This window comes from Physcomitrium patens, chromosome 9 (genome assembly GCF_059467195.1).
Source record: "Physcomitrium patens ecotype Gransden chromosome 9, ASM5946719v1, whole genome shotgun sequence".
Taxonomy (NCBI): domain Eukaryota; kingdom Viridiplantae; phylum Streptophyta; class Bryopsida; order Funariales; family Funariaceae; genus Physcomitrium; species Physcomitrium patens.
In genome coordinates, this window is record NC_143418.1 from 16,918,163 (window position 1) to 16,942,122 (window position 23,960).

At 40.9% G+C, this 23,960-nt stretch overlaps 4 protein-coding genes across 11 annotated transcripts; 1 reads left to right on the forward strand and 3 right to left on the reverse strand.

Annotated features, from left to right (window-relative positions):
* Window positions 1-1,321: 1,321 nt before the first annotated feature.
* LOC112287029 (putative protein phosphatase 2C 40) lies at window positions 1,322-5,511 on the reverse strand. 5 transcript variants are annotated; one of them, XM_090253295.1, is made up of 5 exons: window positions 4,875-5,510; window positions 4,650-4,701; window positions 2,593-4,243; window positions 2,223-2,487; window positions 1,322-1,912 (listed from the first exon to the last, which is right to left on the reverse strand). In XM_090253295.1, the coding sequence occupies exons 3-5, from the start codon at window positions 3,976-3,978 to the stop codon at window positions 1,803-1,805; spliced, it is 1,761 nt and encodes a 586-aa protein (XP_090109421.1). In that variant the 5' UTR covers window positions 3,979-4,243; window positions 4,650-4,701; window positions 4,875-5,510; the 3' UTR covers window positions 1,322-1,802. The 5 variants fall into 5 exon arrangements, with proteins under 5 accessions (XP_090109421.1, XP_024385392.1, XP_090109422.1 ...); XM_024529624.3 differs by lacking the exon at window positions 4,650-4,701 and having other exon boundaries at window positions 4,875-5,511; XM_090253296.1 differs by lacking the exon at window positions 4,650-4,701 and having other exon boundaries at window positions 5,255-5,510.
* A 3,496-nt stretch (window positions 5,512-9,007) lies between these two features.
* Window positions 9,008-15,862, reverse strand: LOC112286264 (actin-related protein 4). Of its 2 annotated transcripts, XM_024527992.3 has the most exons (20): window positions 15,639-15,862; window positions 15,317-15,386; window positions 14,723-14,814; window positions 14,271-14,405; window positions 13,940-14,013; window positions 13,657-13,737; window positions 13,443-13,503; window positions 13,075-13,124; window positions 12,834-12,897; window positions 12,567-12,644; window positions 12,185-12,238; window positions 11,928-12,042; window positions 11,678-11,729; window positions 11,499-11,565; window positions 11,148-11,213; window positions 10,960-11,022; window positions 10,545-10,607; window positions 10,340-10,404; window positions 10,159-10,227; window positions 9,008-9,846 (listed from the first exon to the last, which is right to left on the reverse strand). In XM_024527992.3, the coding sequence occupies exons 2-20, from the start codon at window positions 15,327-15,329 to the stop codon at window positions 9,801-9,803; spliced, it is 1,308 nt and encodes a 435-aa protein (XP_024383760.1). In that variant the 5' UTR covers window positions 15,330-15,386; window positions 15,639-15,862; the 3' UTR covers window positions 9,008-9,800. The 2 variants fall into 2 exon arrangements, with proteins under 2 accessions (XP_024383760.1, XP_090109423.1); XM_090253297.1 differs by lacking the exon at window positions 15,639-15,862 and having other exon boundaries at window positions 15,317-15,564.
* A 1,740-nt stretch (window positions 15,863-17,602) lies between these two features.
* LOC112286658 (protein farnesyltransferase/geranylgeranyltransferase type-1 subunit alpha) lies at window positions 17,603-20,182 on the reverse strand. Of its 3 annotated transcripts, none has more exons than XM_024528755.3 (6): window positions 19,983-20,182; window positions 19,245-19,482; window positions 18,965-19,074; window positions 18,680-18,800; window positions 18,302-18,397; window positions 17,603-18,076 (listed from the first exon to the last, which is right to left on the reverse strand). In XM_024528755.3, the coding sequence occupies exons 2-6, from the start codon at window positions 19,476-19,478 to the stop codon at window positions 17,636-17,638; spliced, it is 1,002 nt and encodes a 333-aa protein (XP_024384523.1). In that variant the 5' UTR covers window positions 19,479-19,482; window positions 19,983-20,182; the 3' UTR covers window positions 17,603-17,635. The 3 variants fall into 3 exon arrangements, with proteins under 3 accessions (XP_024384523.1, XP_090109424.1, XP_024384525.1); XM_090253298.1 differs by having other exon boundaries at window positions 20,157-20,176; XM_024528757.3 differs by having other exon boundaries at window positions 19,608-20,007.
* A 196-nt stretch (window positions 20,183-20,378) lies between these two features.
* Window positions 20,379-23,611, forward strand: LOC112286657 (adenylosuccinate synthetase 2, chloroplastic). The gene is made up of 5 exons (XM_024528754.3): window positions 20,379-20,822; window positions 21,793-21,925; window positions 22,078-22,637; window positions 22,780-23,091; window positions 23,269-23,611. Exons 1-5 carry the CDS (start codon window positions 20,457-20,459, stop codon window positions 23,440-23,442), a joined length of 1,545 nt encoding a protein of 514 aa, XP_024384522.1. The 5' UTR covers window positions 20,379-20,456; the 3' UTR covers window positions 23,443-23,611.
* Window positions 23,612-23,960: the final 349 nt, after the last annotated feature.

Genomic DNA, 23,960 nt, shown 5'->3' on the forward strand with positions numbered 1-23,960 from the left:
ATTACCCTCTGCTCGCACCTTGCATTACCAAGTTGTGTGAGAATCTTAGCAAGCAGACCGTTGCCATTTTGCGCATGGCGTTTCAAAGTGCAGGTTCTCGACAAGATTATAATAGGAATCACGGAGCCATTTTTGTAACGTTGTTTTTTCTAGATTACCTTTCAATTCAATTTTCATGTCACGTCACATGCACCTGGTTTGTGTTTTGCAAACAAGATGTTTCTTCAGTTCTATCCTTGTTGATGAATAAGTTATATGGGCTTTGGATTTCTACGAATCGGACTCTTACGATCCTAATATTTTTACTGAACATTGTTCGGTCATTCTGTTATTTTTGGCTTTCCATGCTTCGGGTCCCTTCCTTGATACGGACGAAAGCTGCAAACTGAATCATCGCCAGATCTGCCACTTCAGAAATCAAAACACTGCGGATCACACACTTATTCCCCGAAAACGATGTGTCTATCCAAGCCAGATAAGTTTCATTTCCCTTCTGGAGGTCTAGCAATCCGCCCAGACGTTACTAATATCAGAACACAGTCACACAAACCCAACCTAATCAAGCAATCGGGCTAATCAACCTGGCCCCCAACGTCAATGTCGTGAAACTGCTGCAAAGAAGCAAACCGGCACGATACAAGATCCTCGTTTATCTCCTTTTTATGAAACTTACTTCATCACCCATCACTCAACCAATAGCTCTAGTCGGAATGACGGAGTTCAAACCAGCAACATCATAAAAATTAATCTTTTGAATTTTAAAAGAACGGCAATCCCCACTGAGATTCAAATATTCCCGGCCTCACTAGTCGCCAAGAGACACACCCCATGCACCCACCGTTTCTTTAGATTGGAACACTGTAATATACGCATGTCATAAAATACTAATACTCTAATGTTAGCCAAGCTATCCGTATGCCCTTCTCACGCCACCCCAATTTGGTCCCCAGGAGTTTTAACCTGGCCTAGGTGATTGGATAGAATCCCACTGTGGAGGGACCAGATTCTTGAGCTACAAAAAGAGGCTGTGTGTTTATTGTTTCCGGATTGATCCCAGTAGGACTAAACTTGTGCCGCCTGATAGCGCATGTGTCGTGCAAATCCACATTTTCAAAACGTCAGAATAGCCCGGATGATCCAGGAACTAAGGGTGGAATGAAAACAGACACTGGCTGAGACTGCCGTATCCTCGCACTCTCATCACTTTCGAAAAGCAAAGGAAATGGACAATAGTGTGCATGAACACGACCCTGCAATAGTGCCCGCTCATCATTTGGGAAACGCAACCTGAATGTCTTCCATTCATGAGTGGGACTTTGACTTATCGCAAATAAAATGTTGGGGAATTTTTACTCCTCGGACTAACATTAAATGCACTGCTGTGTAAAGTATTTAATCGCTTGGCCATCAAAAGACCAGGGGTAGATCGATAATGCGACCATGGATCAACCAACAATTGGCTGCCGGGTGACAACCCAAACTCATATGTACAACTAAGAAGAAGAATCAACCGTAACCAACATGGTAGACCTCTACCCTACCCTCGAAAGTTGATAGGACAGAAATTTGAATGAAACATCGCCAGCGCCATCACAACAATGAGAAAAGAATAATAATTTTGATTTCGTCATTATTATCGTAGTTCGCAACCACGATTCTGGTGTTGGTGCTTGAAAAATTACCGCACCAGGAAGAGCTCCGGCAGTTAAATGGCTGGCAAATTCCACCTGCTCTTCTGTGGCAAAATGAACTACCTTGCCACATACAGAACTCATTCCTCCTGTTCCGAGGAGAGTCGAGGCTTAGGCACCAAGGAGTTCTGTTCGGAGGTCCACCACGATGATGGTCACATCATCGTGAAACTTCCTCCTGCGCCCTATGGGTATCGCCTTCAGCTGGTCTACCGGAATCCCTGCAGCAAGACAACAAAGAAGAAGAAACAAGAACAAAAAAAACGCAAACAAACAAGAATGAGAATTCGTCTAAAGGGAATGAAATCGTTGTTGGAAACCAATCACAGCCATTTCTTTGCATAATGTACACTCAAATTAAAACTGCACCAACCACTCTATCAGTACATTGCACGAAGTAGGTTATGGAAAGTGTGGTGAACAGGTTGAATCAGCAGTACCAGTTGAAATGCTTTACAGACATTTGCTTCTAACACGCACCACCTTTGTAAAACAATGCATGGCACGTTCCTGAGAGAATTGGCCACTCACCAGCGTTTTTCGCAGCGCGAGCAAGAAGCTGCTCCACCATGTACTTGGAAGGATCACCCGAAGGATCCGCTATCAGAAAGTTATTGATTAACTCAACCACTTCTTCGTTGGAAAAGAAATCAAACATTCCATCGCTTCCAATCACTACAAATCTATCCTCGGGCTGGACTTCCAGGCTGCTCACAGATGGTGTGACTGCCAGGTAGGGGGGACTGCTCAAATCCTTGACACGCAATATGCCCATCAATGCATTGTTCATCGCAGCCTGCACCCAACCATCCCACAACAAAATTCAACGACAATTGATTGTGTCAAATATTGACCTCGCAAATACACTTGCAAAAATGTGAAGCAAAACTGAGTTATTCACCTTTTTCAGGTAGCCAGCACCGAAGGCGCGCGTGACGCGAAGCTTGCCTTTAAGGCGGCTATTGAAGATGGCGCGGGAATCCTCGGGGTGCTCCCTCATCACGCGCTCGCGCTCGCGCGGGTCTTCAGCGATATGGCGCTCCGTCAACTCCACTGCGTACAGAGAACTCGGCTTGTTGGCAGCATTTGCAAGAGCTTTAGTGGTGGCGAGAACAGCCCGGCTGTCGCCCAAGTTCAGAGTGTACAAGCTGCGCCCATACAGGAGCACGACCAGCACACACGAGCCCACCATGACGAGCTCGGGCCGCTCCTCCATCTCCTGTTCGACCTTTCGTAGAAAATCGCTCTCCGTCTGGACCAATGCTTTCTGCAGTCCTTCCAGCACGCCTTTCCGAAATTGCGGCAAGTCTGAACTTTCAATGTATGACGACGCGCCGCCGTCGTTTAGCTCCCCGAAATCGTCCATGGTGGTATCAGTGCCCCTGTCGGCGGAGTTGCTGGCGCGCGTTGCTTGCTGTGCACCAATTAGGACATCATCTATCACCACTGTGTCTTCGCCGTCACCGGAGTTCTGGCGGTCGTCAATGTCGAGGAGCGCTTGCCGTTTCTGCGCCCTGTGCTCTAACAGGCGTAAATGCAAGGCAATATTCTCGAGCAAAGTTCCGGCTAAGAAATCCGCCGCGTCACGGCCATTGAATCCATCGTAAACTCCACAGATCAGCCATCCTTTGTCCTCGGAGCAGATCGCCTGCACACGATCCTCCCCCGCGGCGCCTCCCGCCACTTGCACATCCTTGGCGTTAAGAAAACTGCTTCGGTTTGCATTTTCAATGCTGGATGCGTACGAGGCCAAGTCCACAAGCTGGGCTGGGACGGAATGGCTGCCGGTGCTATTGAGGATTTTCAGGGTCGACATATCGCTCTTCAAGGAGGAAGCTCGATGGATGGATTCCATCTTGCGGAATGTTTTGGGGGAATCCAAACCCGGAAGAATTTCCTCCCCAAGCTTGCCATTGCATATGCTGCTGTTCGCCAACGTTGCATTGGCGCCCAACGCAGCTCCCGACAACGACGAGAATGTATTATTTCTTCGAGGGTTAAGAAATCCGTTGGACAAAGTGACAGAGACCGTGTTGTCCTCGGAGCTGATCGTGGATGCAGCCTCTGGAATTGAGAGAGGTCTCTGGTTGGCCACCGAGTGGCCATGGTTCGATTGGCACTGGTATCCGAAATGCACGCTCAGCTCCTCCGAGGACTCTCCTTCTCTCCGAACCTCCACAACCTCGTCGTGCTTCAAGTTGCGCCTCGCTTTAGACCCGCTTCCCTCATCAGTCAGCATTGAATCCCCCGTCCAGCCAGGGCGGTCTGTCGACAACTTGGCCCCCATTTCCCTTTTCCGTCCGCGCACAAATTACCTAAAGACATGAAATTGGCCGCAACTCGATGTGCAACAACGATGTCTTCTTCACACATCTGCTTGTGCCGTCGAATGTACAAAGTCCACGAGTTCACCTACTTTGGTAACGGGTTTCCCTTCTTCTATTTGGAATCAGCCACCATGTTCTGTAAAGATCCTCCTCTTCTACGAGTAATCTCTCAACTTCCACTGGATGAATGGCAGACTACCTGAAAGGTGAACTGGGAGAATATTCCTGTCGCCGCACGAGCACACACGAGAATTTCATCGATCAATTCTTCGCACTCCGTAGCCGCATTCACACGAAATCAGTGATGTAATCAGGGCAGGAGAAAAGGACGCACTTCACCGCGGAAGCCGGGCGAAAGGAGAAACGCATTCCAAGCTTCATAGTATCAGATATTCAACCTAAGGTACGGCCAACTAGAACAGAGAGCGTACACCCATAACCGAACCCATTTGATCTTGTTGGAGAACCGAAGCACCCGTCCGATGTATTTCAGGCATTTTGCGTAAGAATCCCTCTGCTTCTGCCTCCAATCCTAAACTTCTACCGGGAAGCTACTCTGGAATAAAGCGAAGACAAATTCTGCACGTCTAAAAAACAATCCTGAAAGAGCGAAAAGGAGAGGTGCCTTCACCAGCTGAAGCGACGACACGTGAGGCGGAAGGTGGATAAAAGGCGAGGGGAAACTGAAAAGGAACAAAAAAACCCACGCAAAGAATATTCAAATCACGAAACCTCGCAGGCGCATCAATCAACACTGGCAATCAATCAATCGACAAAGAAAACTGGGGTCCGCCATAAAACCCCCAATCACACGGACACTGGGAGCAACTCTCACGAAACCCTGCAAATCACTCACCTCCACCTCCCACAATATCGAAAAGCCCCCACCGAATTCTCCACTCCGCCACGAAACTAAGACAATCCCGACCCACGCATCCCAGCCCCTCTCGGATCTCGCCCAGTTGCAACCCCTCCCCACTGTGCTCGCTCCACGTCCGCTGTGCCTCGTCGGCAAAATGCCTGAAATAACGCTCCCTCCCCAACGCCGCAGGAAATTCACAAAACCACCGACTCCAGGAGCACGAAACCCACGTCTAAATGCCTTCAGAACTAGCACTTGAGTTCCATCCCGGCGTAAGAAACGACGCTTGAATGGGAAAAAAAATATAAAAAATAAAAGGTGCACAGAAGAGACTCTCAGGTGCTGCAGTCAGAGCAGGCTTGGAATCAGCTTACGCGAAGTGGCACGATGGCTAAACAGCAGGGCAAGCGACTCTCTCTCAGGTGCGCTCCGAAAGCTCTCGCAAGGAACGTGTGCGTGCGCGCAGAAGGACGGCGAGCAGCAGCGAGCGACACTCGAGGCCTGCTCCCCCTATGTCCAGCCTTAGGGCTAGCTAACTAGGGGAGCTGATCATAGCCTTCAAAATGGGTGTGCGAATCGGGACGGAGCAAGCGAGGAAGCAAGTAACGATGCTCCTGCTCTTCTTCTCCTTCGTCTTCTCCTTCTACCACCATCACCACCGCCTCAGCTGCAATACGACAATCTGCAGCGGCAAGGCCCGCCGCCGTTTCCGCAGCACGGGCCGGGCCCACAGGGCAGCGGGAGGGGGGGGGGGGGACGCACGGTTGCACGCCTACGCACACTCTTACGAGCAGTTGACCTTCTTCATCCGCCCCCACGCTCCCTCTAAATATAGCGGGGGTATTAGAGCTGGGTCCTCCTCATTCTAGCCTACACTTTGGCGAAGAAGGCTGAGTTAGCCATGTAGGAGTTTGGGCTTTGTTCACGTTTGGGAGGAATAATCAATGCTTGCATCATTCTAAACTTTATCAACAATACACGTAGAGTGGTGCAATATTTTAAACCTTTTTTTTTTACAGTTTTTGTTACATTGTTAAGGAAAGGGTTTTTTTTTTTTTTTTTTTTTTTTTTGATTAATGTAAAATTTAGTATAACATCTTGACCTTGATTTAAGGTTCTAGTTTTAGGTGTGTAATTGGATTGCATGAAAAGTGGTGTAGATTTATTTCATGGAAATATGTATTTTATTGGAAAATTTAGTATATTTGCTTTCATCTAAGTTGACTTAGATTTTATTTTTATTTTTATTTTAAAGATATTTTGGTATATCTTAATGTCTCTTACAAATTAAGGCTGGTGTCTTTTGATCAGTGAGTTCTATCATGATCAATTACCTGAAAAAGATAGTTCTCACTGCTTTAACATTAGTTTATGTTTCTTATCTAAAGATCTTATCACTATATTATTTCTACCAATAAAAACAATTAGATGCCATAACACTTTTGCATCATTAATATATCTAAGGAATTTTCTAAAAAAATACAATTTAAACCAAAATAAATTTTAAATTTTAAAATTTTAAAATATATTAAACATAATTATTAGATCTCGTTTGCTAAAATATTATATGATTGTAGTTTTTCATTTCTAAACTCTTTGAACAATTAGATAAATCAAAAATCCATATTAGATTGTTTTTGATGTATTTGGAGTATTAAAAAAATATAAGTTATTAATATTTTTTTATTTTTCTTTTATCTTGGTGCAATTACTACTATCTATTTATTATCAAATACATCAAATTCTAATTGATTCATTTTTAGCCATGGTTTTATTCAATAGAAACTTCTATTCTATATTAAGATTGAAAGCAATATCTCTTTTTATTAAATGATTTGGATAAAAGTAAAAGAGATGTATTTTTGAAAAAAATATTATATATATATATATATATATATATATATATATATATATATTCTTAAAAAAATCTTTTCATTAAAAATTCAAAAATTAAAATCTATTTTTTGTAGTAGTCTAGTATATATATATACAATGATTTGTATAAAGTAGAGATATTGCAGTTTAACAATTAATCTTCAAACTTGAATCTTAGAAGATAGATCCTATCCATTTATCTATCTGTCTTATTAAATTTGAGAACAAAATCATAAGAACAAAAGAACAAAAGAACATAAGAACAAAATCAATATTTTGTTTAGACAAGGTTAAGACAACTTGTTTCTTATGTCAGGTTAGAATTGTTGCAAGTTAAATTTTAGCTTAGATTCTATAAATCTATCTAATAGAACATGACACTAAGAATCCTAGCCTTAGTTGGTGGTGGCTAATCAAAAAATAAATTAGAGATTAAATGCTCAATGGAAAAAGGTATGATTATTACAAAATTATTTTTAAAATTATATTTTATATTGTAAGAAATATACTATTAATTACTAATTAATTTTATTTTGTAATTTAAATTTACAATAATGATAAAATATACATATTAAATAAATAAAATTAATTGTAATACTACATTAAGTTATTGTACTAAGAATAAATGTTTGCCCTCAACTACTTAAACAATCGCTATTATTACTTTGCTTGTTTGATGAAGAGAGAAATATATGAGAACATTTAATATAGTTACTCATAACTCTCTTTTAATTGTTTTTTTTTTTGTTTCATTTTTTATTTTATTACCTGTACTTATTGAATTTTCATAGTATTGTTCAAAGTGAAGTGTAATAGTAAAGCTACTAATTCTTCTTAGATATCATTATAATGTGTTTATAATGTATTTTATAATAATTTATTATTTAAATTCTTACTTTACATTAATCTACTAAAAATATGTTCAAAAATATTTCTCTTCCAAATATTTTAATTTTGTAGACTAGTTTTTAAATAATATAATCCTCTTTCTTTTAAAAAACAATAACATCCCATATTTTTATCATCTTCTACATATATGTAACAAGTGACAATAGAAGTTGTCAAATGAAACACCAATCAATATTTTTTTTCTTCTAATAATTTTTTTTATATTTTTATACTAATCCTTTCTATAAAATTTCAGGGTAAAATTCAACACTGTTGTTTGTGTCCGCATTGTATAAAGCTAACATTGCTATTATAAGAATTCAAGATCTAACACCAAAACATGATTTTTCTAAGACACTTAAAATTTTCATACAATCTATTTAATAAAATGTTTTGAGGAGAATTTTAAAAACTTCTAGAATAATCATTTAAGTTTTTACTAACAAAAAAAAATTCAAAAAACTCTACCAATAATAAAAAAAAAATAATATAAAATCCAAAAATTTCTACACAATGCTATATTTATTGAAAAAAATTAGAAGTAGAAACAATTCGTCTTTTATTGTTGTTTTTAAAGCTTTTTACCTCATTAGTGTCTAGTTTGTTAAGAAATTAGTAGCAATGGTGTATTATTAGTATAGCTTAGGAGATGTCTAGTAGTAAAAAGGGTATCCATGCAATAAAACAAAAGTGTCTACTTAGTTGTTACCTCTATTTATGAGTAATATAAAACATATTCTTTAAAATATGTTTTTACATAATAATTTAATTCAAAAGCAAAATGTGGCTCTTTTCTATTATACTTGGTCCATTTCTAAAATTTGTAAACATGTATCCATTAGAAACAGTTCTATAGAAGATAAATATCATATTATTATTATTATTTTATTTGCAATTATTAATATTAATGAATTTCATTATAGATATGACATTTTAATCATAATTATCTAAAATATTTAAATAAATTAAAATATTTACAAATATTCTTTCTTTTATTAGAAATATTTTACAAAAGAAAGTTTAAAAAATAATTAAAAAAATATTATATAACAGTTTTCAATGCATTACAAAAAGTCATAAAGAGCATCTATTCAACACTATTCAACACTTGTATCAAATTTTAGTGAATTTTTAACATTGTTGAGATGGTGTAAAAATATGGCAAGTTGAAATATTAAACAAAATACAAAAATACTCAGGTAGTTTTATTTTTAATTGTAAATATTATCTAGGAAAAGTGTATTATGTATATGTATGTACAAATATATATATTTATATACATACATACATACATACATACATATTGGGTACAGTTGAAAGGAAAAACAGTTATTGGGTGAGCATAATTTGCAAGGCAACATGTATAATGAAAACCATTTATTTATTAATAATTTACTTTGTTCACAAATGAGTTCATGATTTTAGTCCTGTTTTACTGTTGTTCTATAAAGAAGTAAAATATATGCTGTATTTGTAGCCGGTGAATTGTCACATGTTTCTTTAATCCTTGCCTCGTACAGAAGAGGAAACCCTTTCTAACATCGAAAGCTTATTTTCATATCCTAGATTAAGTTTCCACTTAGGGCATCCATACAAGCCTTCAACAGTCCAAAACATCTTCATGGATGGAATCTATGCTTTAAATGAAAACCCTGTCAAACATACCATTTGTACTGTCTTCCAAACAGCCACTCCACGCGGCAGTTAATGAAACGAATTTGGTTTTCAGCTTTCATCAGCCGGCTTTCTAGTTCCGAGCTTTGAGCTCAGTTGACAGGGGCAGCCTCACACAAACGACAAAGAATAATTACAATGCTCTTCCATAACAGTTCTCCGTGAGTAGGTACAGTGGAGTTGGTTTCACTCTAGGCCTCTAGAAGTTTAGTATAGTTGGAGCTTACGTTCAGATGTTGTGACCTTTAGGGTCGGAGATTCCCTGCAGCGCTTCATTGACACATCATCGGACCGGAATCGTGCGTTACTGCGGCAACTTGTTGCCATTGATCATGTTCCAAGATTTGACTTAACCTCTTGGAGAATATGCTTTACGTCTGTCACCTACTGTTTACCGTCCCATTCAATTGCATCCGAAAAATGGTCGTTCGGAGTTGCTCCCATATTTCATGGAATGATTTCGGTTGCCATTTGATATGCTTTTTAAGGGCACTTTCTCTGGACATACGTAGGACCATGTTCCTCGTACCTGGAAATCAGACGATGGGGCAGTGAAGTGGCCATAAAAGTGTGCATGGCTTGCGACTGCGTTGCTAAAGTAAGTTCAAGAGGAAAGAAGTAAAAGAAAAGAGAAGAGAAGAATCTAAAAGCATCGTATTACCACAGTTAAGGAATCGTCTTTTTACATAATCAAGCAAACACAATTTTCCAAGGTTCGTTGATACTACGAACTATTTCCTTACACTCGAAGCAACAGAGCAAGAACGAGAAGTCGATTGGTACAGATTAGTGGATTAAGTAAAATGAAGAAAATCCGTGCGTTGAGAATAGTGATGCTTACTCTGCTTTAGAGAACCACATCTGTTGGAAAGACCCCATTGAGGCCAAAATGCTGCCACCAATCCACACGCTGCACCAAATACAGACGCCGAGACTGAGTTCAATACAGGAAACATTAACTCTAGGCTGGTTCAAAAGCAAAAACATTTTACACTGTTAGAAGCAAAGACAGAGTACAGGACCTGAATCGACGTTCTAAGGCGTTGCCACTGGCCAAAACCTTCACACGAGCAGCTGGTGGTGCTTCCTGCGCCCAGGAAAGAAGCTTAATTCATCAGCGGTGACCCAAGCAGCTAAAGGTTGGAATCACATGTAAGGCAGAGAGCAAATGTAAAGATGCAACTACTTTTTCAATAGATAGCCAGGAAAGCCAAATTAGTTGCTTACTTCCATGAGATCCTTCTCTAACCGCTCCTTCATTTGATGCATGGCAGCAGTACCACCAGCAAGCTATTCCATAGTAACAAGAAAATTATCATTGAGATGAACTCTTCATTCTAAAAAACAACATATCTCGGAAGAAGCTGGGGGTTTCTTTGAAATGACTTGTTCATTTGAATATAGAAATAAACATAACAAAAGTGAACTAATGACAAAGGTGAAACAGGCACTTTCGACAGATTCCTGGTATTGAAAAAGCATGCAGTAAAACATGTACAACAAAGTATGATTAAGATGCAGCAGGCAATACGATAGCAAATCTAGGGACCTCAGCACCTTCACAACACGAAAGCATTGAAGTTGCTAATATTCTGAAGTTGCAGATAATTATCAGTAATGAAAATGCAATTCAAAAACATACCATCACACTGTTGAAGAGCTCTCTCCGTAAATCAACATCACATTTGTTAATACTCTCAATCACCTGCCACACCCAGACTAGACACATTTGATACTTGGTACAGAGCACACAGACATACCCGCTTCTGTGAATTGCATGATAAGGACTGAGACAATAAATAAAGAATGAAACGGACGACTTAATCTCACCATTTGAGGAAGTCCATAAAAAGTTGTACCAGCTTCAGTACTAAAATTTTCCATGCCAGGAATTGTCTGCTCAAGTGATCAACACTGCAAACTTCAGCGAGAGGATTTTTTGGATTGAAAATTTCTCCAAAGCATTAAGAACCAACAGCTAGATAATGTTAAGAAAATTAAATCGATAACGATACAATAGCTCCGCGATGGATACAAGTAACATCTACTTCGGGTATAAAAAGTTGCAATCTGTCTTGAAGCATTGACCTGAGAGCACAAGATTAGAATCATATAGATGTTGAACAGGGACATCGCTCTTACAAATCAGGGTGTACTTCTGCAGAGTGAACACAAAATTACCTGAATAATGGTGGGGTTAAATAGGATATCTGAAATCTTGAAACGATCCGCTCCGACTTCAATTATCCTGTGAATTGTAGAGCATAAATGCCAAAAATTTCAAGTAATTGATCAAAGATGGTGAAGTCGAAAACTATGCAAGACAATCCAGGATGATCGAATGATCCACAAGCACTTACTGGCCATCTGGAAGCTCATATGGCGTTGTTGGAATGTTAGCGTACGAAGAATCTGTGTCGACATATTGCACATCACGACCATCAGTAATATCTAGCGACTGCTACCACAAGCTTCATTGAAACTCAATTAAATAAAAACCAAATCAACTCTCACTGAACTTAGATATATTAAGACCTGAAACAGCAAGTTCATCCTCAGATACCAACATATTTTCCATTTTGAACAGGAAGAATCAGAATGAGATTTAACCATCAAAAGCTGAATCTGGCACACGGCATATTGATTCCTTTATGTCGGCCACAATAGCTCTCTGCGCATAAGCGTAGTAGCTGTCTGTCGTGTTTGGAGGATCAAGCGGGATCAACTGCAAGAATAGCAAATCATTAATAAGGATAACCAGTGAATGCTCTATCAAGGTATCTGATAGAATATACGAACAAAGGACGAAGCTTCAGATTTAACAGTCTAAACTAAACTATCACGCAAGTTATCAATCAGTCACAAACCTCATACTCTCCGAGACGAATCTCCTTGCGCTTGAATGAGAAGCGTGGTCTGATCTGCAAGCATACTACAAGTGTTATATTTGTGCACTAAACCAAATAAGGTTGGTTCTCTTAACAATGTTTAATAACGTGAGTATGCTACTTCTTTTCTTTTTTCAATGGAAATAAAAATATAACTAAAATCGAAGGATTATAATGAAGAAAAAAGACGAACGAACGAACGAACGAACGAACGAACGAACAAGCATTGACTCATACTTCGTAAAACAGAAGTTGGGTTTCCCAATTGAGCAGAAAACCACGTATCGTAGAGCCTACACTTGGCATCAAATGGTCAGTTCTTAAGTACAGCAGAACACTTCGTGTGGGAATAAGAACTCACTATAATGCCTTTAGCTTCCAATGTCCGTTGAAGGCAATCGGTTAGGACTTCCCCTCCAATTGGCGATCGAACTACAGCCTGTCCACCACGATACAATAGACTTCGATCCCTTGAGCCACTTGTTTAGAGTAAGACAGCATAGAGATTGCTCTTAGTCCATGCTTTCAGGAGCTGGCATCCATGATACAAAAGACCAGCAACTCAACTCCTTGCAGTAGAAAATTGGATGCGCAGAAATACTGCAGCAATTGTTACAATTCACAATACCTTCTGGAGAACATAACCGTCATGTACTGCGGCCACAGAGCCTAAAATGACAGAGCCTCCCCCGCTGTCATCCTCATGCACCAATCCATATAAAAGATCAACTTGGTATTCGTAAAAAAAACTTCATTGATAATTCAATAGAATGAATCAGATTTTTAGTTGAGTGCCAAACGGAGGCTCGTGAACGCCAGAATAAGCATAACATGACATTCCTCGCAGGAGATGTATCGTAGTTACAGACCAGTCCACAACGAGAGATGTTGCTCGTCCTGACGCAAAGGATGTCAAAACCTAGACAGCCCCATTTCTACTTTAGTCCATTAACAATTAGAAGCTCCTAAAATGACAAGATTAATAGAAAATATATATAAACAAACTGATGAATAAATTAATTAAATAGGTAAGAATTCGTTATAAAAAAATGGCTATTTGTTCTAGTAAGTGCTCATGATACATAGCATTCTGTCTACTAACTAGTCTTTTATGTGGCTCAAACATAATTTTAAAAAATCAAAATTAGTATTAAGAAGAAGATGAAGCAGAAGAATCGATAGGTCTGGAATGAATTGATGAATCTAGATAAATAATTATCAAAACCGAAAAGCGTACCGCATTCTTAGCCAGAAACAGAGCTGGTACGTCATACCTCTCGAACATTAGCTCAACCATTCTGTGACACCCAAGAAAGTGTTCAAAGATTTTAGTATGGTTGACCCACAAAGCTTGTCCTCCCTGCAGTAAAGAAGCGAATAAAATCATCTATATTAAAAAAATTAAAAACTCTTGGACTATTAATCGGATGAACAATTGTGTGGGATTATACTTCTCGCGGTGTTGTTGAGTGTTGAATGAGGGCTCTGCGATAAGCATTGGGTGCTCCTTGGGATCTATCAATAGCCTATCTCTGTTCAAAGACCACTCTTATAGTTATAAACAAATAGGCACGGCAAAGAACTGAACTTGAGATTAGTGTTTAATCGCGAATACATGGATGGGATAGCCTTAGCAGCAAATTCTGTTGTCAATAATTAAAAGTAATGATGTTACTTCCTCAGAATAAACCAAAGTTTCGCTCAATTTGTGCCCGTTGAGGCCAGTACTTATACCTGAAAGCATGATCCCAAAGACTTTCCACAACATCCCAATCTGCAACTAGGCCACCCTTCATAGCTGGTAGGACCTGCAATACAAGAATAAGGATCAATATCAAATCATCACCTGAAAACTGTTCCGTTCACACAGTCGATCCAAGCCTTCTACTACTCAAGGATGCCATGGAGAACAATGCTAAGGCAAGACTCCAATCCGCAGAGCTCCATATTACTTTAAAGTACTTCCATCGACAACAATCTGCCACCCTGTACTGTTATCATAATTTATAAACTTAAGTAATCAGAAAAAGTTGCACAACTATTATGAAAGTCAAAAGGTATATACCTCCATGTGATCTCTGCGGTAGCCCAGAGCTTGTACACCTGCATAGAGTTTCCTCACTTTGGCCACTTCGGCTTGTCCAGGCTTCTTGGCCTCCTTGTCTGTGTTTGCTCCTAAGCTCTCTGCTGACCCCACGGCCTAAATGATACAACAGAGGCATCAGTCAGATCCCAAATGCAACGAAGTTCTGAGATAGAGAGTAAAAAATCCCGTCAAAGGCAGAAGAAGCTTCATACTTCTTGTTGACCCTTGAACACTGCTTGCCCTTTTTCTGTCGATGACCACCATCTTGGTGATGTTCCTAAATTATAAAAATGAAATTAACAAGGTCCGTTATGACTAACCTAGTCACAAACAACCACGAAAAATGTAGGTGATTGTCGCACAAACTAGAACTCTCAAGATATACTGTCATAATAAGTTTCAAGATCGGAAATAGGCAGTGGTAGAATTACCGATGGGAATACAGACTTGGGCTGGTCCTCCCCTGCATAGCCCGATCTGCAGGAGTGCGAACCAAGGTCGAAGACGATCGCCGATACCTCATCTAGAAAACGAAATTTTCTGAATACCATCAGAAAGTCCACCTTACAGAATTGGCAGCGCATTAATCCACTACATGAATGCGTAGCGGGGGGGTTGCAATCACCATTACTAACTCAAGCATGCGACGAATGGACGTATTGTGCTCTATAAAACCATTAAGTAGGGCGATCGCAATGAAGCGAAGACAATCAATAAGTATTCTGACATGACTGTAATTCGGAGGCATCAATCTTGATCCCAAACATTGACTTCTTCCAAACTCCCATTCTAAGATTGCTCTAGGTGAAAATCTAAGCTTCAATTGTGTCATGAATTCATATTCCCCGTAGGGAATAAGAAAAAACAAAAATTAAAAAATCAAGTAATACAATAAATCGTTCACCAATGAATTTTAATTTGCGCAGGCAATTTAGTGCCAAGGTCGTTCATCAGCCGCTCATTGCTGGCGGTAGATATCGGTCAACGTTAACTCCACCAAAAGAAGAGCATAAGAGCAAACTCACCGCCTCCGTGCATTGCAACCAGCTGAACAGAACCTCAAGGTCTCCGGTCCAGCTTGTGTTCAACGGGATCCTGCAACCCCGAGGTGCCAGGGAAATCAAACACGCGCACGCCAACGAGAACCTCATCAGAAACAAACCAAACCAAAGCTCGTTCATGGAATCTAGGCGTGCACCCTCCGATTTCCAGCGCTAACTCACACGAAATCTACTCAATCAGAACGCCGATTGATTCCAACTGAGCCTTAAACATACAATATTCTAGAAGTGACATGATCGAGGAATCAGGTGCGTAATGAACGTAGCGATGAGAAAGGAGACTCACCGACATATGCCAAATTTGTCGCGACAGTGCAGAAACAGAATGCACGCCGAGTCCTTCGGCATTGGAGCAAACCCTCGCCTCCAGAAAGAGACACGCCGGGAGGAAGCTTGGATAGATGTGGATGAAAAAGATACCCTTCAGTATTCATCTAGCTATCGGATGTATTCCGCCTGCGGCCCTTCGGAAAGTCTTGGGAACATCCGAGGCGGCACGTTCCCCACGTTCGTACCATAGGGAGGGATGGCCCCTTTATTTCATCGATAGAGTTGGGGTCAAGTATATTTCCATCCATACTTTTAACAGTTCTACCCATTAACTACAATGTGGTACTATAAATGTGTCACATTTTTTCTATTTCCACCCATTGTGATTACAATGTGGTACTATAAATGTGTCACTCACATTTTTTCTATTTCCACCCATTATGATTACAATGTGGTACTATAAATGTGTTACTCACACTTTTTCTATTTCCACCCATTATGATTACAATGTGGTACTATAAATGTGTTACTCACACTTTTTCTATTTCCACCCATTATGATTACAATGTGGTACTATAAATGTGTTACTCACACTTTTTCTATTTCCACCCATTATATGATTACAATGTGGTGTTCCAAATGTGTTGAGAATGGTTACTCCCAAAACCTATCAAAATTCATAAATAAGTCTTAAACACGTATTATGCTAAGAACATTGTATTATAGGTGTATTAATTCACACACTCCTCTTATGTCATTTAGGAGATTCAAAGATGTGAGCTTCTTGGGCAAAAAATATGATGTCTACTTTCAAGAAAAAATGTTTTCTTTTTAGTTGAAGAGTTCTTAGTGTTGGGAATATCTAAGTACTCTTAGGGATGTAGAGTCACAAAAATTGTAAATTTTTTGAGTTCAAGATGAGTGGATTATAATTAATGTGCAAAATTTTAACAAAGTAGTATAGAATATTCTCTAGTGAATGTAGCTTTTAGATTGGGACTATGTGTATTAGGTGTATGTATATATGAGTTGACTCTCTTATTTTCATAGATTGTGATTGAGCAATGTAGCAATTCTCTACAATGCATATAACTTCTTTAGCTTTCAAATTTTCTCTTCATTTTTGATGTTCTCTTCTCATTTTCTGGCTTTGCCATATAATATAATAAAACATGTCTCTTGGCAAACCACAATGATTTCATTGCCTATGTATATAATTACCATTTCTACCTTAAGTATGGTGTATCAATTATGCAGTCCAAGAAAGACTTACAAGTAATGTTGGAGTGCAATTTGGGTGGTGAACACTACAACTGCTCTAGTTTGAATTTGGAGAAGAGGCAACATAAAACGAGCACATGTCTTATTGGCTAAGAGCCAAAAGGACAAAGTCGGCTTTTAGAAAGTCAAAATGTGCAATGACATACACAACCACAAGCCATTGATAATTCTTGCAATCCACTCTATCTTTCAAGGATTGTTGGGAGAAAAAAATAGATTCTTCAAAGGCCAACCATAGCAGATATTCCAACATGTGAAGAATTGGTGATTTTGTGACATGGACATGAATAGCTACTTGCCACAACCAAGGCATACTATACCAATTGAAGGGTTACTCCATGCTTGAACTAGAATGAACTAGAATGGAACAAGCAGTGGAATGTGATGCTGGTGGCCACATTACACTCTTGTTCCTAGCTCATCCATAGTCCATCAGTATGACAAGAAAATACCAGGATGTACTGCTTAGGGATTGCACTTATAAAACAAATCGCTTCAAATTGTAGGTAGGACAGAGTTGAATTTGACGATCTACTCTTGCTTAGCGTTTTTGGTCAAGGAAGAGACGACGGACTACAAGTGGGCATTGGCACAAGTATGTGGCTTCTATGATGGCATTGCAATGACAGAAATGATCATTACAAACTGCGATTTGACCTTGGTCTTTGTAGTTGCAACCACTTGTTCTCACGTCTCATGAAGCTTTGAGAATTAACATTTATTGATTATCCCTCATGTTTCAGAAACGGTCACAGCCAGCGGAAGAAGGGACCTTCGCCAGGCCCAGTATTGACACCGAATAGGATCAACTGTCTCAAGTAATGTGCACAAAGCACTGGCCAGCTCAGAAGGCGTTACCCATGTCGGTAAGATCTTCTGTAACATCTCGCTTTGCTCAGCAGTAGGCTGGAAACCAGCACTCACAAGGTCTAACAAGAAACCGAGTGCTGGCACGTTGTATGAATCCTTCACTATCTCAGATATACATGTTTCACTTACTAAAGGATCTTTCACGAGAGCAGACTGGTCATCTAAGAACAGCCCCTTCAAATACCTCCAGGAGCTCTCATTTGCTGGCACTTGCTTGATGGCGTCGGTGCAGTAACGGACTTCTGAATCCCTCATCTGATGCAATCCACCTAAAGATGGACATTTGGTAATCACGAAGAACCTCTGCAGGCACATACAGCATACCACATACAATTATTCCAAATGCTGGATAGTTTCTGAACTCTAATCTTCCTCATAAAAGTCTGGGGGCATGATATACCAAGAATACAAGACTACCAGTATGCCTAGGTCCAAACTGCTCTGCATTCGAAAGCTTCGGCATGGGGGAGCTCCGTGAGTGATAATGTGCTGGCATACTTAGGTGCTAGTAAATTCTGTTTTTCGTACCTGATTCCAAGCAGAATTGTTTGCGGAATCAATCTTCAACAGAGTGGAGCAGTAATCAAGTTCCCAGCTCCAGTCGTCGAGCTCCTGCAGTAGCCACTGCAAATCCAACAACAGGCATGCTTTCAGTTCTGGTAGTGTAATCATGTGATATGTCCATGTAGAGAGGAATCATAGCCGAAATTATTTGATTGAAAGCAAAAATGTGACATTAGTGTTCATGCAAGGAGCATTCATCCAGATATTAGACTGCCGATAACGTCAGCCACGATGCCGCTTCATCCTAACGGATTCTGCAGGCCTTCCCAAATAATTTCAGCAGCTGTAAGGCAGACGTAGAAACTACCAAATCAACATAAAAGTGCTGATTGAAAGCAGTACCTGACGATGAGACCAAGCGTGATAGTTTTTCGGATCATCTGCAAGCGCACCTTCTGTGAACTCTAGTTCCTGATAGACAGCATCCTTGCCTAGTTTCTGTACCACCCACCGTCGATGATGCCTGCACTATTTCAGATGAATGTGAACTCCGATACCCAACAGATGCGTTGATGCAAGGACGGAAAAGTTAGCAAAGAGACGATGTATGGAATAACATTGCCTCTGTTTTCAGCTCTGATACAAATATAAGAATCACATGTGATAGAAAGGGATAGAAAGAGCCACCAGATTTGATAATTCTTGTGATTGCCTTCTGCGTTGGCGTTCACAAACTCAAGCTCCTCAAGCAAGTTCGAGCTCAAAGCCTCCAGCACGAGTCGTCTGAAATGCCACACCTTTATCCCAACAAGTAGAGTCAAAGAGGTCTTGCACGTTATGAATAATCCGAATTGGTAACACGAAAGCAAGAAGCTTATGGTCTACACAACTATGACTGAAAATTGCAAAGAGTGAACATTCCTAAACCTAAAAAATAATGTAACAACAATAACTTGAAAGCCTTTACCGTGTAATTTGCAGGATTAAGGGCTATGACATCGCCTGTGAGCTTCAGAGCTCGAGGACTGCGTTCATCTTTAGCAAGAATTGCACGAAAACGGTCCATTGCCTCACGGAAGTCGTCAGTGTAGGCGATAGGGACTACCGGCCGGGGACCGTCATTCTGTGGAACTGGTTCTACATCAGACCAATCAAAATCCAAGCCCGCTTCGACCCCTTCTGCAACCACGGCAGCGGCCATCCTACTGTTCAAGCAGTTCAACACTTCCAACGATCAGTGTCAGACTCAGCTTGTGCTCTCTAATGCAGCAATTTTCGATGCAACTTCAGAATTGTTAGGAAGCCCTTCCCCACTCTGTTAAACTCGGACCTGCTCCTGAGCCCTACGGTTTCGTTCTCCTTTAATTTATACAAGGATTTGTTACTGAGCCTCAAACTGTCCTCCACTGATGTGATTGCGCACTGACATCCAACTCGAACTCATCTAATGCATTTCAGCAGCAATTCTTTTCTTCTCGAAGTAGGGCTTGAGCCAACTCTCTGAATGGTACTCGAGTGAAATTTTGAAGCGTTACAAGATACGACGCATTTGATAAGAACCCAACTCTCTCAATACTGACAGTCTTCCACACCCGAAGGCCAAAGTAACTAATTTGGCAGCACCCACAAAACTGCACAAAGGAGCAAAAAGGACAGAAACCCAAACACGGACGTGCCAAGCAAGAAAAAGAGTCGATGATGTGACCTAATCCGAGCGGTTTCCCGGCAACTCCAAATCGATTAAGGGATTAACCACGACTCCGATGCACCTATTGTGCTCCAGTGCAGTAATACCAATCTAAAAAGTACCGATCTGTTGAATCATCAAAAGCCTGTTGGAGAAGAATGACGTGGAAGTGAGAAGGAGTCGTAAACCTACATCATGCTAGGAGTTTGCCTCGTTGGTAGGTGCTAAAACACAAAGGGTATGGAATATTCTAGGATCTAACTGTGACCGCGGGAGGGGAAGGATGGGTTCCGATGCGTCAGGTGACTAAAATTGCCAGATCGTATGTGGTGACGAAGATTTTTAACGGAATCTCGACAATTGGTTTCTGCCCAAAGGTCTAGGGTTTTGCTCTTCACTTCCACTTCCACTGCTTTCAAGGTCCACTTCCACTGCTTTCATTTCCTTTCCTGAGGCTCTAGCTCTGCGATTCGACTTGCAGGACCCGGGACCATGGCTATGGCAGCTGCCGCAGCTGTGGCCTCCCAGGGTCTGTTAGCTACATCTTCTCAGCAGCAGAAGAAATCTTCCGCCAAACTCATTTGCAATGCTGCCACATTCTTTTCGGGGAAGAGATTGCTCTGGGTGAAGAGCTGTAACAACGGCGCTGTAGGGCTGCGCGCGAGTGGGGTGCGTTGCGAGGCGCAGGCGATTGAGAGGGAGGCAGTGAAAGCGGATGCCGGGAATAGTCGCGAGGAGGATGCATTCAGTGGGTTGAAGCAGGTGTGTGCTGTGTTGGGTACGCAATGGGGTGACGAGGGGAAGGGCAAGCTCGTCGACATATTGGCCCAGCGCTTTGACGTCGTTGCTCGCTGCCAGGTGCTGTTATTCTTTCTCCACTCGCTTTGGCTCTCATTTTCGTCGCTTTTTTGTTTTTCGTCTTGGTTGGTTTTCTCCTCTGCTAAGATGGTGTGGTGTTGTATTTCTTTTTTTTTTTTTTTTTTTTTTTTTTTCTTGGATTCGTTTGCAATTGCAAGGCGTGCAGGTTCTTGCTCTCTCCTCTCAGAAATTTTGGCTGTAGTTCTTGAGTCCTGTTTTTGGGCATCCGCTGTCATGATTTCCTGTTGTTTTTGTTCTCTTAAGTAGTCGTTTCGTCCTGCGTCCAATTTTGGGATCTGTGATGCTACTTCGAAATGTGCAGTGTGGGTTTTTTGTTCTTTGGTTCATGGGTACGCTGCATTTTCAATTCATATACATCTTTTAATTCTCTTTGTAACAGCACTTGACATGATTTTAAAATCGATGAAACGTCTCAATTATGCTCTTGGACTTTACACGTGAAACCTTTGCTCATAGTGCTACGTCCAGCTTACTAACCATTCCTGAATGTAACACTTTCTTGTAAAAAAATTCTGTCAATTGACTTGACTGTGGCACATGACGACGTATCTTTATCATTCACCCCGAACCGTGCTCATAGATGGGCGTATGTGAGTGACACTTGTGCGTGCAACTGACGTCGCATCAATACAGTAGAATCCCTTGGGAAAAAATTCCTTTAGTGTCCCTGTTGAGTTACTCGGTTGTAGCGTATATTCACAAAACTCGATGATTCACCTGAGTCATGTCCTTCTGTGGGCATGCATGAGTGACACTTCTGTGTCTTAAGCTACATCCGTACTAGAAAAATATCCATTTATCTCGTGCAATTAAGTGCTTTGGGCGACATGTTCTATTGCGTGTAGACTGCACTGTTTCTCTTTGCAGTTGTTCTCTTCGGTGTGTTGCCTGTAATTTACCAGTTATTATGAGTGCGATTCACATGAGCAATGTTTCTCTTGGAATTTAGGGAGGTGCAAATGCCGGCCACACTATCTATAACGATAAGGGCGAAAAGTTTGCACTTCATTTGGTACCTTCTGGGATCCTCAATGAGAAGACCACGTGCGTTGTTGGCAATGGAGTAGTGATTCATCTTCCAGGTAATCCCACATTTCCGGTCGATTATTTACTAGTCATGGTTTCCCTATGTACTATGGTATGAGGAGACAAATCAGGTTACGCGGAATGCGACTTAAAAACTCAAGGGATGTTTTACTTCGACTTACCTTACTTCACTAATTGTCCTCTTCAGGATTCTTCAAAGAGATAGATAACCTAGAGTCGAAGGGTGTCAACACCAACGGTCGTCTGCTAGTGTCCGACCGTGCCCATCTGCTCTTCAACTTGCACCAAGAGGTCGATGGTTTACGTGAAGCCGAGCTGGCAGGACAAATGATTGGGACAACGAAGCGTGGCATTGGTCCTTGCTACGCCAGTAAGGCCATTCGCAATGGTATTAGAGTGAGCGACCTCCGCCACCTGGATACATTCCGGGAGAAATTGGACATTCTTTACCGTGATGCTGCTGCCCGGTTCAAGGATTTTGAGTACTCCTCCGATGAAGTAAATGCTGAGATGGAAAAGTATGTCAAGTATGCGGAGAGACTGGAACCCTACATCGTTGATACTGTAGACTACGTAAATGCTGCTATTGCTGAAGGCAAACGCATATTGATTGAGGGAGGCCAGGCCACCATGCTCGACATTGATTTTGGAACGTATCCTTTTGTCACGTCTTCAAATCCTTCTGTTGGAGGAATCTGTACTGGTTTGGGAGTAGCACCCAACCGTCTCGGTGACATCGTTGGTGTTGTACGTTCCTTCTCATCCTCTTGCTTGTCTTGTTTTGGGTTCCTTTATGGTATGGTTACTGTTTGTTGCATCTGGCGAATTGGGCTGCCTGTAATTCCATATCATATTTTTCTCATGGCATTTGACTTTATTTTTTGTGCAGGCTAAGGCGTACACAAGCCGTGTTGGCTCAGGCCCATATCCCACAGAGCTCTTCGGTGAGGAAGGAGACGAGCTTCGTAAGGCTGGGTTTGAGTGGGGAACCACTACAGGCAGGCCTCGTCGCTGTGGCTGGCTGGACATAGTCGCCCTAAACTTCGTCTGTACCATCAATGGTTTCACCGCTATCAACCTCACTAAACTTGATGTCCTCTCTGGACTGCCTGAGGTGAAACTAGGAATTGCTTACAAAACCCCATCCGGCGAGAAGCTTAGAGCGTTCCCTGCTGATCTGTCTATCCTCGAGCAAGTTGAGGTCAGTTCCTCTTCTAAAACTTCTTCACTCTGTAGGCTTCCTCCTTGTGTCCTCTATCGTTTTCTGCAGTCTCCTTACATTGCTGAATGTAATGCTAAGCATTCTGCCTGATGCATTGGCTTCTGATTGTCAGCTTCCTGATGCTCTTTATGATCGTGATGTGATGTGTTCGAGTAGGTGGAGTATGAAATCTTGGAAGGGTGGAAAGAGGACATCACTAAAGTTAGATCGTATGACGAGCTACCAGCTGCTGCACAAAGGTATGTGGAGAGGATAGAGGAGCTTATTGGGTTACCCTGTCAGTATATTGGTGTGGGTCCTGGTCGAGATGCTTTGATTGTGAAGCAATAGTTGGTAGCTTAGTTGTAGAGATTTCCCAGGTGCTATATCTGTGGAATAATTTTGGGGCTTCCTGAAACTTTTGATCCCTTGATTACCGGCATTGCTTTGAAATGCTGCTTGTTATCCTTATTTTGTTATTGCTCTTCAATAAACTTAGCTTTACTTTCCCTGTTGACAATGAGCTTTTAAATCTTGAGCAGGTTTTTTTTTTTTTTTTTTTTTTTTTTATAAATGCACGTTCTATTTCGTTTTACTTTTGTGTAGCTATTATCATGAATGATAAACTTCGGGGTACTACAGCTTGAGTTTCTATCTTCCGTAATGTTGAGGTAGAATATCCCTAGAGTCGAAAACTTTGTGAGCAAAGTAAATCCTTTATATGTGTTCACTGGAAACCTTTGCTTTGAAAATTTATAAGTGATACAAATTAAGTGAAAAAAACTAATCCAATATTCATTATGAATTCATATATGAACACATTTTAATTGATCCAAAATTCAATGGCTTATTTTTTTACATTTTCTGAT

Excerpts from the sequence above, each read along its gene's own strand:
- LOC112286264 (XM_024527992.3), bottom strand. Across the intron at positions 12,239-12,566 it reads TGGAAGCTAAAGGCATTATA|ATCAGACCACGCTTCTCATT; the intron begins GTGAGTTCTTAT and ends GTATGCTTGCAG. Across the intron at positions 11,730-11,927 it reads GCCAGATTCAGCTTTTGATG|ATTCTTCGTACGCTAACATT; the intron begins GTTAAATCTCAT and ends ATGTCGACACAG.
- LOC112286657 (XM_024528754.3), top strand. The coding sequence starts at position 20,457 with ATGGCTATGGCAGCTGCCGCAGCTGTGGCCTCCCAGGGTCTGTTAGCT. Across the intron at positions 20,823-21,792 it reads ACGTCGTTGCTCGCTGCCAG|GGAGGTGCAAATGCCGGCCA; the intron begins GTGCTGTTATTC and ends CTTGGAATTTAG. Across the intron at positions 22,638-22,779 it reads TCGGTGACATCGTTGGTGTT|GCTAAGGCGTACACAAGCCG; the intron begins GTACGTTCCTTC and ends TTTTTTGTGCAG.
- LOC112286658 (XM_090253298.1), bottom strand. Across the intron at positions 19,075-19,244 it reads TTAATCCTGCAAATTACACG|GTGTGGCATTTCAGACGACT; the intron begins GTAAAGGCTTTC and ends GTTGGGATAAAG. Across the intron at positions 18,801-18,964 it reads CACAAGAATTATCAAATCTG|GCATCATCGACGGTGGGTGG; the intron begins GTGGCTCTTTCT and ends GAAATAGTGCAG.
- LOC112287029 (XM_024529624.3), bottom strand. The coding sequence starts at position 3,978 with ATGGGGGCCAAGTTGTCGACAGACCGCCCTGGCTGGACGGGGGATTCA. Across the intron at positions 2,488-2,592 it reads GTGCTGGCTACCTGAAAAAG|GCTGCGATGAACAATGCATT; the intron begins GTGAATAACTCA and ends GGTTGGGTGCAG. Across the intron at positions 1,913-2,222 it reads TCGCGCTGCGAAAAACGCTG|GGATTCCGGTAGACCAGCTG; the intron begins GTGAGTGGCCAA and ends GTCTTGCTGCAG.